The sequence below is a fragment of the Grampus griseus genome (assembly GCF_964374135.1).
Source record: "Grampus griseus genome assembly, chromosome: 21".
In the NCBI taxonomy this organism is placed as follows: Eukaryota; Metazoa; Chordata; class Mammalia; order Artiodactyla; family Delphinidae; genus Grampus; species Grampus griseus.
This window is the reverse complement of record NC_139015.1, coordinates 5,604,442-5,617,784: the sequence shown is the minus strand read 5'-3', so window position 1 is coordinate 5,617,784 and position 13,343 is coordinate 5,604,442. Positions and strand designations below refer to the sequence as shown.

General features: G+C 37.5%; 2 protein-coding genes across 5 annotated transcripts in view; one reads left to right on the top strand and one right to left on the bottom strand.

Annotated features, from left to right (window-relative positions):
• WDR17 (WD repeat domain 17) overlaps window positions 1-3,835 on the top strand; it is a 79,115-nt gene extending 75,280 nt beyond the window's left edge. For all 4 annotated transcript variants that reach the window (XM_082680558.1, XM_082680557.1, XM_082680555.1 and 1 more), the window contains 3 exons: window positions 723-821; window positions 1,144-1,327; window positions 3,477-3,835. In XM_082680558.1, coding sequence (XP_082536684.1) covers window positions 723-821; window positions 1,144-1,327; window positions 3,477-3,596 — 403 coding nt within the window. In that variant the 3' untranslated portion in view covers window positions 3,597-3,835. The remainder of the gene's footprint in view (window positions 1-722; window positions 822-1,143; window positions 1,328-3,476) is intronic.
• Window positions 3,836-7,372: 3,537 nt separating this feature from the next.
• On the bottom strand, window positions 7,373-12,692 carry SPATA4 (spermatogenesis associated 4; the record flags this gene model as incomplete). The annotated part of the gene is made up of 6 exons (XM_082680373.1): window positions 7,373-7,542; window positions 8,739-8,852; window positions 10,814-11,034; window positions 11,140-11,258; window positions 11,643-11,772; window positions 12,481-12,692. 6 exons carry the CDS (start codon window positions 12,690-12,692, stop codon window positions 7,412-7,414), a joined length of 927 nt encoding a protein of 308 aa, XP_082536499.1. The 3' UTR covers window positions 7,373-7,411.
• Window positions 12,693-13,343: the final 651 nt, after the last annotated feature.

Sequence of the window (13,343 nt, the reverse complement as noted above, 5' to 3'; positions counted from 1 at the left end):
GGAGGGTATTTCTATATTTTTTCTCACCAATTCTGATCATGTCCCAGCAGAATGATGACAAACCAGCAAGAGTTAACCACAAGATATAAATTATAGAAATGCTTACTTTTAGTCATATATCACCTGTAAGGTCTTATGTTCTTTTTCTTTTTATCTCCTAAACAGCTTTTACTTTTAAATTTCAACCAACTAGTTCCTTGAAAAACATACTGAGTTTGTAACTTATGGAAACTAGGACTAGTAATTCCTTACCTACAGCCTCGTAATTAACAACATTGTATCTGTTTTCCAGTTTTCTATACACAGATGTGATGGATCACTGCTGTCACTGTCTCACTGCTTTTTTTTCACACATCCTTGTCTTTAAAGAATTGAAATCAGCATTTCCATTGCTTTCCGCTAATTGACATTCTTTTCTTACTGTTCCACTTGCTTTCTAAGAGTCATTTTTAATACGGACACACACTGGGCCACACCGTAGCTGGCCGTGGCTGTTACTCAGCAATACCCGGCCTGTCATCCAACCAATATTTATTGGATATCTTTGACCTGCCAGGGACTTGCACGCACACACACCCCCCTACGTGTATATATTTACATATACACATAGATTTGTGAACAACAGTTGTTAAATCTGAAATTGCAGTTATTTAAAGTTCATTTGCTCTTTTGCTGTCTTTGTCTCGGATGGTAGATGTTAATGTCTTTTTCGCATGTTTCAGTCAGCTATTGAAACGCCGGAAGGTGTCAGTGCCTATAAAAATCGAACACCTTTCTGAGGAATTGGATGCATGGAGAGCTTGCACACGATCCATCAACCGGTGAGTGAATCTGATATAAAAATTGGGATACAGAAGGTATCACTTAATATGACAGACAGACTTATTGACAATTTGGTTGTCTCATTATTTATCTTGGCAGGATAATGAATCTTGTGTCGTTGAGCCTATATTCAGTAATAATTCACAACGCTCTTTCCTGCCTTTTTTAAGTCCTTCATTTTACTATACATTGAGTCTAAAGTTGATTTGCCATGTTTCATAAAGGAGAACTAAATAATCATCAGGGACTGTTTTCTAATCTAAACCTTAACAACCCTGTGATTCTGCAAAACTAAAAATGGAATATTTGTTGAAAATACAGATCATCAGAAGAATCTCCACATACACCCCCTTCTGATTCACAAAGAATGGTTTATGCAACTTTACTGAAGAGACTAAAAGAAGAACCGCTCAGAGGAATTATTGGACCAGATTATGTGACCGGGTCAAACCTACCGAGTCATTCTGATATTCACATCTCTTGTTTTACAGGATTAAAAATCCAGGTACAGCATGATGTCAGGCATAAATTGTGCATGTTCATCATTTTTATTTGTTTCATTATTTTTTGAAATGTGATCTTAAAATAAGCACAACCTGAATAAAAGTAGGTACCTATAAAGAGACCTGAGGCCCAGTGAGAAAGTATTGACCTCAATGCTTCCATATTTGGTATAAATGTTTTCTCTCTCCTTGAAATAAATTCAGAGACATAGTCATGGTACTGTTTTCCTAAAAGCAATTCATATAATAGATATACTTAGTAACAAATGTTTTAAAATACATATAGATCATATCCTTAGGGAAATTAAATAAGAAAGACAAAGCAACAATCAACACAGTTACAAATTATTATATCTCAGTAGATTAAATTTAACTTTATAGTCTCCATTTGTATTTTATAAACACAAAGAAAGCAATTAACAACTGTTAGATGTATAATATATCATTGATATATTATGCATATTCTTACATTGACTTACGGAACTTTTCAGCAGTTAAAAATCACGGGGATCAATCATGAGGGATGGCTAATTCCCAAGGAATGGTCCCTCATGCCCAATCAAAGTAATGATGGTGAACGATGTCAGAGCCTCCCAGTGTGACCCAGGGGTGCCATTATCTCCAGAAAATAGAGGAGCCTTCATCATCCCAGAGCCAGGACCGGTTGTAGGTGTCCCCAAGAAGTAAACCGAGCTGAATCCCCATGAAATGCTAATGGAGACCAGGTGGGACTAAAAGAACGCCACCTCTTGGGCACATTCACATTTCACTAAGTGGACTCTTGTATTTCTAATGTAACGTAGCTAATTACATTTCTAACACTGACATGCCAGGTCAATGGAGAAAGGTACGTGGGGGGATAATCACTCCAATTAAATATCTTGCTGCTCATGTAAACTCTATCTATAGCTTGACTTGACACCAGAAACAAACTAAGTCTTCAGACACAGCAATATATTCCAAACCACAGACAGAACACTTAGTTGTATACGTGCTTATCCACTTATGTTCAGAGATAAAGAACCAAAGCAGTAAATTCAAGAACTTATGATTAAGAGCAAAAACCATTATGCAGTTTTCAGAATACATTTTCAGTGCCACTCACTGCCCTGCATGTACTTCTAGTGGACACTTTCCTGTTTCTTTCTCCTCTTCAGGACTTTTTCTCCATCTGAGACAGACAGATGACCTACTCCACAGGCTAACCTCTCTGCACTCACACACACATTAGGAAAGGATCTATTCATTATCTTACATACACTAGGGAGCAAATGACTTATTCAGAGGTGCGGGAGGGGGGCTACCCTCCTAGGATATTTCTGTTCCTGCAGAAAATCAATGTGTTCTGCTTAAAACTAAAATTTCAAGTCCCTGTGAATAGGAAGCTGCCTACTTCATATAATAGATTTCCTAATATCTAGAAATAATTTACTAACAACAAGCTGTTATCATTTGAAATCATGATAAAAAACCTGATAACTTTAGAAAGTAATGAAGAAAGTAAGTTTTTAGTCCATTCTGTGTTTGTAAAATCATGCTTTTCCTTCTAAGAGCTGGGAGATACACATTGAAAGTTTTTTTTGGATTTAGTTCTTCAGAACTACCCTCGACATACAAAATAGCTGATATAACTAAATTATAGATATGCTAGTAAATCACAGGGTTGACAGGACTTTGAATTATATATACACATATATAGCAGTGTATTTTTCATCTTCTGGAGAGCAGGTTGAATTTCTGGCTTAAATAATTTTCCCAGTTGTATTGATGTAGGCTGTATGATTAAAAGAGTGAAGTATATTAAAGTCTATTATTAGGCATATATGCCTTTATAAATGTTAACTTTGTAGTAATTAATAGGTTAGCAATACCTATTGCCACTGACAGCGCCATTGTAATTAACGAATTCAAATTATAAAACTAAATTCTATTTTGAAAGACATCAGGGCATAATGTTAAGGTATTTTAAAATGTTTCTCTATTTGGTGGCAATTCAAAGAATCTAATTTTTCTCTTATTTATAAATTTCCTATCAGTGTTGCTTAAATATCACCAGTGGTTTTTTATTCGCGTGAGTCTGTTTCTGGAAGTTTAAAAACATATTGCAAATTCATAATCTCATCTTCTCTTCCCTTAACTGTCACTGTGCAGGGCCCTGTATTTTTCCTTGAAGATGGGAAATCCACCATCTCCTTGAATGACGCTCTGATGTGGGCAAAGGTGAACCCATTCTCACCTTTGGGGACTGGAATACGACTCAACCCATTTTGACAGAAGGTTTTTCTCACACTTAATTGTTTTTTAAAGACCTTTTTCCGGTTAGTATTACCTTTAACCTTTGTTGTCCAAGAGCCAAAGGTCTGGAGGAGGAGGTGGGAAGTGGGGACTCACAGTTGATTTTATTTGTCAACTTCAACAAATAAAATATTTATATAATTTCAAGGAAAAATAGCTGTCTCCTTATTTGGGAGGAAGGTAATATTTAAATTATGAAGGACTGACAAATCTAAAGGAGCATATCAACTTTTCACAAAGCACGAAAGGTCCCAAATATTCTATCGCTGAAACCCTGAAACTTATAAAACAGTGCAACGCCTAGAATCGTGCTTGACGTGCAGTGGGCGCTTGGAGTGCTTGGGTGACTGAATATCTTGAAGTGTCCAGATGTAAGGTGTGTACAACTGATCTTCCAGTTACCAAACACCGGTATTGTCCTCTATAAAATGTATAGTAAACCACTAGTTTTAGCTCATATTTAATCGAAGTTTTCAGTTATAAGTTTAATATATATCAATAAATGGGTACGCAAAGTACTTTTGAGTTTTATTTTTTTAAAGAGAAAACATTCCCAAGTTCTGTAGCTGAAACTCAAATGTCTAATTATAAAGGAATAGGCTATATAAGCATGAAAAAAATTGGAGGCGAAAAACACAAAATGCAGTGAAATCTATGTGAAAATTTGCATTTGATGATAATTCACTGTTTAAAAAGATATTTGGTATTTATGAATATTAATGTTGATTAATGTAGTTAATATTCACATAATCGCTAATCAAGTTACATGATAATATAGTTATAATAAACAATTTATTTGATGAAAATTAGTTTCAAATAAATTTCTGTAAGTAAATAGGGTATTAGTTGAAATTTGGCATATATTATGTAAATTCAAGTTTTAAAAATATTTATTAAAATAGTGCATCTGTCGATATTTTTAAAAAGCCTGAGGCGTGACAAGTATTTCAATTGTACTAGAATTCTGACTTCAAAATTTACGAAATGAATCCACACTAGGAGGAATAGTACTTTGACACTCAAGCTGTTTTACAAGATTTATGATACAGGTGTTTTGTCTAATTAGGGAGTGAGCTCATATAACTAGAATAATGGTGGTTTTTATTATCTTTAAACTTGTTGCATTTAAAATACTTTAAAATTTTTCTTAAGCTTCTTAAAACAGAAAACAATATATATTATGTACCTGTCTATCACACTGACCTACTACTAACTCCACAAAAAAAGCATTTTAGCCTTAAAATTCCATTTTATAAAGAAAATAGTTAATGTTATAGAAGAGAATGTATACAACTCAGAGATGCAATGGGTAATGTAAATCGTATCTGAGAAGTACTTTTTAACCCTTAGTGATACGTGTAATTCAGATTTCTTTTTTTTTTTTAGGTGAGAGGTATTATTAATTGGCATATATGCACTGAAATCTCCTCACTTAAAAAGTGGCAGTCTAAATCCTGCTATCATTCTCTGTTTTGTTTTAAAATAGATTAAAAACCCTAATCTGTGCTTTAAATACTTCAAAGGTATTAAGTTATACATATATAAACAATTGTTACATTCTTCTGTATTTTTAATGAATGCAAGAAATAATATTTTAATGTATAAAGTATGAAAAAGATCTTACAACTCTTTAGCACATGAAGACCATTGAGGTATAACCCGGTATTTGTCTAAAGCCTAAATTTGATTGATTCAAATGCAATTCTGTTATTCCTTGACTTCAACAATGTTCTATACCTTAATATTATGACTATTAATTCTTCATAAAATGTCATTGACTATGTTGATCTGTATGTGTCTTAATGTGAAAAGCAAAAGTTTTAAAAATTTATAAAGTTAAATTTCATTGTTATATTTAGTATGCATGAAAACCCAAACAAAGAACATGAACTTGTTTTTATTTGAAGGTGTCTGATAATGTGGACATTACTGATAATGTGGACAAATTATTTTGCAAGTTTAAGTATGCTTTTATGAAAGAAGTCTCATTAGACAATGATTTTAATAAATACTGCAGTTAAAGCCAGATATGACACAGTTAACTGCTAAGATGAACATCAGTCTTGTCCCTAGAACCACCAGTGAGAGGACACCATCTCTCGCTAAATTCTGGGTTAAAGTCATCAGAGGTATGAAGGGCTGCGCTGTCCATCTGGGTTATGACCCTGCTTAGAAACCTAGAAAAATCATGTGATTGGGCTGTTCAGGAGGATGATTCTCCACTTGTAAGAAACAGTGACTACAATAAACCCCAGAATTAGTATAGAAGAGAGAAAAAAGAGGCTTACTAATTAATATAAACAGCATATCACAGAAGCTTCCATTCCCATGATAAGCATTCTGCCAGTTGATTGCAAGGTTCTGTTCCTATAGGGGCAGCTGTAGCTCCGAGAATAGTTCACTGCTTCCTTCTGTCAAAGATCTTTGTGAAGAAAACGACCTTCCTTAGATTTGCCTGAAGTGTTGGCTTCTGTTGACACAACTCATCTTAAGAAGCTCTTGATGTTACCTACTTTCACCATATCCCCACTTCCTTCATGTCCTTAGTCACTATGATATGAAGCTTCCAGACTCTCCTGTAGTTTCAGAACTCTCCGTAGGTCCCACAGGGGTCTTGGGAACTTAACCAGGGTCAGGCCATGAGTGAGTAGCTTTTTCAGGAGATTGAACAGAGTCAAGAGAATAAAGAAACCTATTATTTGACTGTTTATCCAAATCTAATCCTTTTCTCTGGACGTTTCTCTAGCTGAGCTTCAGAAGACTTGTTTCTAAAATCCTTTCCTAAGGAACTATATTTTATGGTTTAAAAATTATTCTCATAATTTTCTAAACCTTTCCCAAGAAGTCATCGATTTCATCAGGGCTCTCGTTAATTTCTTTTATTAAATGTTACCTATCCAGAAGGGTAAGATTAAACAAGGAAGTCTCTGGAGGTAGAAATTCGAATTAAACTCTCTAAGGCTTCAAAAATGCAGAAAGACGAATAGAGTTTTGTTGGAAATTGACAAGCATATCATGGGATTCAGCATTAGTAATACTCATCTTGGAAGTCAAATGACACTATTAATGAGATAGCATAAAAACGTGAATAATTCCACTTGAAGGAAATTTTCCAAATATGAATTTTAAATTACCGAGAATATATGAACGATCATCAGTCTGTCAGTATATCACTGCTTCTGTCTCCCTTCAGTAAAAATATGGGGCATGGCAGCAAGCAGGAGGCATTTTTTAAAATCAAACTGAATTGTTTGCTAAACACCAAGTAAACCATGATTTTCCTTCCCCACAACTCAGTATCAACAGGAAAGATGACTATTTTTTTTTTGATGGATTAAGTAAAGTTATTTATGGAAGTGGGCAAGATTTTCTATGTATAACAGTAATAATCATTCAGAATAAATTTTGCTGATGAACATGACGTGTAAATAAATACTACCGGGCATATCCGTAGCATGGCTCTTCTCTTTCTAGTGAGGAAAACGTATCACAAAGTAGATTCGCCATTCCTACAAAATTTATGAGAAAGAATTCTCATCCGTCTTGGTGAATTATGTTTAACTGTACCTTTAAAATTATTTTTGTTCATTCTATACTAATTAAACTGATTTTGTATTTTCAACACTACTAGGTGCAGGTGTTGAATAAATGGTTGTTGAATTGAATTAAAAAATACGTTCTTCAGCCCAACTATAGATAAGACACCCCTTTAATTTACTTATTATTGACATATATCCAAGACTAGGTGACGGTATCCCTTTAGAGTGGCAAGAGGTGGTGGCATCGCTTCTTCAAAGCCCATCAGACAGGCGCTCTTCTGGGTCCCCTTTCCATGCTTCTGATCTGATAGGTTTCATAGAGTCAGAAGAACGTTTTCCAGCTCGCTTCATGTGAATTTCTTTAAGTGGATTGCCACCATTACCTGTATTTGGTGTAATATTTAAATAAACAACATTAAAATCCATTTGTGGTTACTAACTATTGTATGCGACCATCTGTGTTTCTAACATACCAGACATATTCAGAACGATTGGCAACAGGCTGAGCACAGGTTCGTCTAAGTGTCTGGTAAACAATATTTAAAGCATGCATGACAGTAGTCGGAAATACAAAACCTGAATGCCACCATCTCCAAAAGTCATCGGTGGAGCCTAAAAATACCCAGGGCTTATTTTGGTGCCTCTGATACTGAATATGACTCAACTATTTTTAGATGTTGCTTCAGAAAGCAGGTGAGGCAACAGTGCCGCGGTTTTAATAGTGCTTAGATTTGGCAACTATGCAGAATTCAGAATTCGGTTTCTAGAATTCTGCACTGAGGCATCCAAGCCGGCCACTCAGACTCTTGAGGTGACTCAGTTCTAACATGAGGGGCAGTGACAACTAAGAAATCTACATTCCCTTGGCGCGCTATTTTGCTAGATGCTAGATTTAGGTAAACAAAGAGAGGAACTTAAGTGTTAAAAAAAAAGGGTAACCTTTCTTACAATTAATTTTTGCCACTCTCTTTGATAATTAGAAGCTTCTCAGATGAACAGGCTGTGATTTCAGAACCATTATGTGCAATTTTGTTGTATGTTGTCAACCATTTAAACATGTAAAAACCATTCTTAACTTGCAGGCTGTACCAAAAAGTCAGGCAGAGGCTGACTTCGGCCCTTGTTTGGCTACAGTTTGCTTTGGTGTTAAGTGCTTTCTGAATTAACAGGATTTAAACTCGTGGCTTCTTGTAAAACAGATGATGGGGAAGTCTAGGTGTGCAGGTTGTCTGTATCTGCCTTAGGACTGATTCATCATCCAGCTGCTACAGGTTTGAGTTTTGAGCTCTGCCAACGAGCTTCCCCCGTTTCAGGCGCACTTTTTTAAGCTGAAATCGGAATTGAAATGGCTCCTATAGTAGCAGGCGGGGCAGCGCTGGCCTGGGATTTTCCCCTGTTGTGACTGGTTCTTAGCGGACAGCATGCTCCCGCCACCTATCCAAAAGCACACACACCAACCTACCGCACCGTCCTAGACTGAACGCCTAGACCAACATTTTAACTATTTTGAAATTTTAAACAAACAAAAAAACCCAAAAACATCATTTTTAACAAGTGAAAAAACTTTTAAAAAACTTACACACAGGAGCAACTCTTTCCTTCGAAACGACTGAATTACATTTGCACCCACAGGCTTGGGCAGGACCATGACTGAAAGTCGATTCTCCCAGTGTTGGTTTGACCTCAAACCATTCTATAAAATGTAAACAAAAATTCTTTCTTAAAAATTCACTATGGCCATGGTCAAAGTACGACACCACAATTTGAAATTAAGCAAATTATTTAGACATCTGTTGTATCATATTCCTGAGAGCAGTGTGGATATGTAGGTTAATAACCCTCTCCACCATGGTTCACATCTCTGATGCACAAAATAGTTGCTTTAAAAAAGTTACTTTAGGGCTTCCCTGGTGGCGCAGTGGTTGAGAGTCCGCCTGCCGATGCAGGGTACACGGGTTCGTGCCCCGGTCTGGGAAGATCCCACATGCCGCGGAGTGGCTGGGCCTGTGAGCCATGGTCGCTGAGCCTGCACGTCCGGAGCCTGTGCTCCGCAACGGGAGAGGCCACAACAGTGAGAGGCCCGCGTACCGCAAAAAAAAGAAAAAAAAAAAAGTTACTTTAAAGACAGTATCCCTATGTTCCTATTAGTCTTTTGTTAAGCTTTTTTTTTTTTAATTCAGCCAATTTATTTTTAATTTTATTTTTAAAAAATATTTTGGCCACACAGCATGTGGGATCTTATTTCCCTCACCAGGGATTGAACCCACGCCCCTGCATTGGAAGCACGGAGTCTTAACCACTGGAAGTCCCAATAAGCTTTCATTCAGTAGTAATATATGTACAGAAAAATGAACAAATCGTATGTTTACAGTTGAATTTTGTTTATGTTTACAGATGAATTTTTGGAGTGAATACATACCTGGGATGCCATCACCCAGATCCAGAAATAGTATAGTGCTAGCACCCCAAAATCGCTTCCTGTCTCTCCCATACAGTATCCTAAAACTAAAACTCTGTCTTGACTTCTGTCATCATAGGTTAGCTTTACATGTTTGTATATTTCATATAAGTAAAACCATACAGTATCTATTTCATTTTGCAAACATTTTTGTACTGTAAAAATAGTGACAAAATTATTTTCCATGTTTCCTGTATGTCTTATTAACTAATTCTATCAACTGCAGCACTTGGGCATCAGCTTCACTGTGCTTCTAAAGATCACCTACCCCTCAGCAGCTCACCCTCACCGAGGCTGGAAGACGTGTCTAAGGTCATTTCTGCTCATCAGCCATGCCCTGTTTATGCTTAAACACCACCCTGGTCATTCCCAGAACTGTGATTATCACAATTAATTATTGGGCAGCTTAAAATCAGCATTCTCAAAAATCAACACCGGTGATAACAGAATTCAGTTCAAGAATCGAAAGTGTTGAGGTATGTCCGTGGCTAAAGAGAACATGTGTTCCAAAGAAGACAGCAGAGAGAGAGGTTAGCTCTGCACTAAGATGGACATTTAAACTGATGACTAAATGGAATGGTTGTGTTTCGTTCCAGGAATTCCGACAAGACCCAGTGAGTGGAAGTAATAGTGAGACAGATTAAATGTAAGCAAGTATTCGGTATAAAAAATAATGATACCTGATTTTGCAGTGTTAAAAAAATAACTTGACAAAACGAAAATGCTGAACAAAAGAACTGAAGTGGGGAGGGGGCTGGTAGGGATTGGTCAGTGTCCTAGTGTTGTAAGGTCCTTACAGTTTGAGGAAGAGAATAAAGATATTACTCTTAGACTAAGATAAATAGGCATGTTAAAGTTTCTAGCGTAGCACTAAAGAGAGTAGAAATTTATAATTTTCCAAATTAGTAGGGAGGAAAAAAGTCTTTGAATAAAAGTTCAGTCCAAAAGAAGAAGAAAAATAGGTAAGACAAAAACAAGAAACAGAGAACAAATTAAAAGCACAAAATAATATGATAGATATGAATACATATATGGTAATAAGTATGACTGAATTAATAACAATAAAAGTCACAGTAGATGAAATTACAACAAGTCTGTGAATCAGGGCACAGTGGCAGGCTTTTCTTTCATCTGTGCTCAAGAAGAGCCTTCTTACGCTTGGAAGAACCCAGTTGACTATTTCCAAGAAAACTTACTTGGATTCAGTTTTCTGCTCAATTTTCTTTGCAACATTTGTAAAAGGAGGAGGAACTCTACTTTACGTTCATTATTGAGCTTGTTCGGATTGCCTATTAATTCTGATAACCTAATGTTATCTTTAATAGACTTTGAAGCTGTCGATCTGGAGACCAGGGGCAACTGCATCTGGTAACTGTAGTCTGTGAAATTCACAAGGTCATCCTGGATACTTTTAATTCTGGAAATAAAAAAATAAATATTGTTGACAAGCCCCATTTTAGTAATAAGATTTATATTATCAAAAGTTTCATATTATATTACTAGAAAATTCCAAATAACTCACTCTCGATGTGTTAACAAGGTGTACACCTCCTGTATCAGTATTTCAGGTACTCCGGCTTTACAATGAATTGTTCCGTGGATTAGTTCTTTAGGTAATCTAAGTTTTTTTCTCGCCAGGAACTGTAATAGTAGAAAGAGAATACTTTCACCATAAGAAGTTCTATAAAAATCTCCAATTACTGTGAATTCACTTTAATCCCCCTTTAATCCTCAACTAATATTTTGAGGTTTAACATGTTAATTAAGTTATTATTACTCAGCAAGAAAATCAACCATTATATCCCGCTCCAATTTGAAATGAGTATGCTCAGTTTCACAGGTGACTCATGACATAAACTTTAATAACCTTCTTTTCAATACAAGGAAACAAGCTGCCTACCCAGCTGCACTGCGTCCTAAAACACGGCCACACACGCATATACAGAGAAATCCACGACCTCAAGAATACACCTCTTCAAACATAAACTTTTCAACAGTTAAAAGTGTCATTGGTTGCTAATTTACCTTTTCCAACTGCGCCCAGTTATCCAACTTGACTTTTAAAGACGTTCCGTTTTTAAAGGATGACAATTTAAGGTCCCAGGGGTAGTGTACAGTGAATATTTCTGCTATCAGGAAGCCATTTGAAAAATCCCTGATCCACAAAAATAAGGAAATAAAATGCAGTTACTTACACAGTTTGTGATTATGGTTCATTAACACCAATTTAATATACTATACTGGCAGCAACTTACAGAATGTTGTACCATTGCTCCAAGGAGGACCTGCTATGGAATAACCTTTGGGTAAGATGACACACACCAAAGGCCACGGTGTTCTTTTTATGAACCCCAAACTATTCATTTGTATCGAACCTGCATTTTAACAAGATGCCCATGTGATACCTAGGTACCCTGAAATTTTCAGGCGTGTCTTTCTTGAGGAATACCGAAATTAGTAAACCAGAGTCCTTGCCTGCAACAAAGTCATTATTTTTATGGAATTTAGTTTGCACGCCCAGAGCAAATATTAACTGCCACTAGTATTAATGTCCAGTGTCTCTGAAGAAAGAGCCTGGACTTTTACTTTTTTTGTAGTCACCAAAGCAGTCTGTATTAGCTCAAGTCTCTGTAATGATTGATTGACTGATTGACCGATTGAGTGAAATGCTCCATCCTATTTTTTTTAGGTCAGCTCCCTAAGAAAGCACGGTGTGTGTGTGTGTGTGTGTGTGTGTGTGTGTGTGTGTGTGTGGTGAGTGGGCGGGGGCAATCCCAGGAGAAAGCCCCTGCGCGGACCCCGGGGCTGCTCTGCTCCGACCGAGGCTCCCGCCAGGCGACGGGGGCCGGCCCTGCTCCAGCACCTGTTGATGTTTCTGGGGAAGAAGCTGAGATCCAGGCCCTGGAGCCAGCGCAGAACCGACGGAGACACGCGGGACCTCTTCGGGGGATGCGGATAGACCAGACACTTCTTAGGCCTCCCGCGCATGGGAGCGGCTGGACGTGGCGCAAGTGACGGTGACTTGGGTACCGTCGGCAGTGTCAAAAGCTCTCCTTCCAGACCGGCGGCAGCCATGGCGCTTTCTGGGTTTCTATGGCAGCACCGGGGGCGGGGCCTCGGCGGGGCGGAGCTTCGGTGGGGCTGGGGCTTCGGCGCGGGCGCCCTGGGCCTCACGGGTCCTCCAGTTTGGGGTCCTGCGGCTCCGGGTTGGCGGACGCGCTTCCCTGGCCTCACTGAGGACTCGGTTCCGGGAGCTTAAGCCTTGGGCGGAGCTTTCAATCTCCGTTTTAATTGGCGTGAAGAATAACCGATTTAGAGCCCTCCCTTAGAAATGGACATTTTGAATATCGTGGTTTCTGCCCCGTCGAAGGCCTAGTTTCAGTCAAGCATTTGGAGGAGGTTGTGAGGACCTTTCAGAGGACAAAGACAATTTTTGTTTGGAAATTGGAAACGATAGGGTTTTGTTCCAAAATGCCAATGAAAAAAATCTTCAAAATTAAAATGAATAGATGCTTAATGGCTACAAAATTTAACGTACCTATTTCCTTAATTATTACGCTGTGTTCATAAAAATTACATATTCGAAAGCGATTTGTAAATTCGATTTTCACACTTCACAAAGATGCCCCAGTAGGCATGATTCATTCATTCATTCGAAAAATATTTATTGAGTCCCTACTAGACCCTGAGCTAGTCACTTGGGATTTATCAGTGAACAGTACAGAG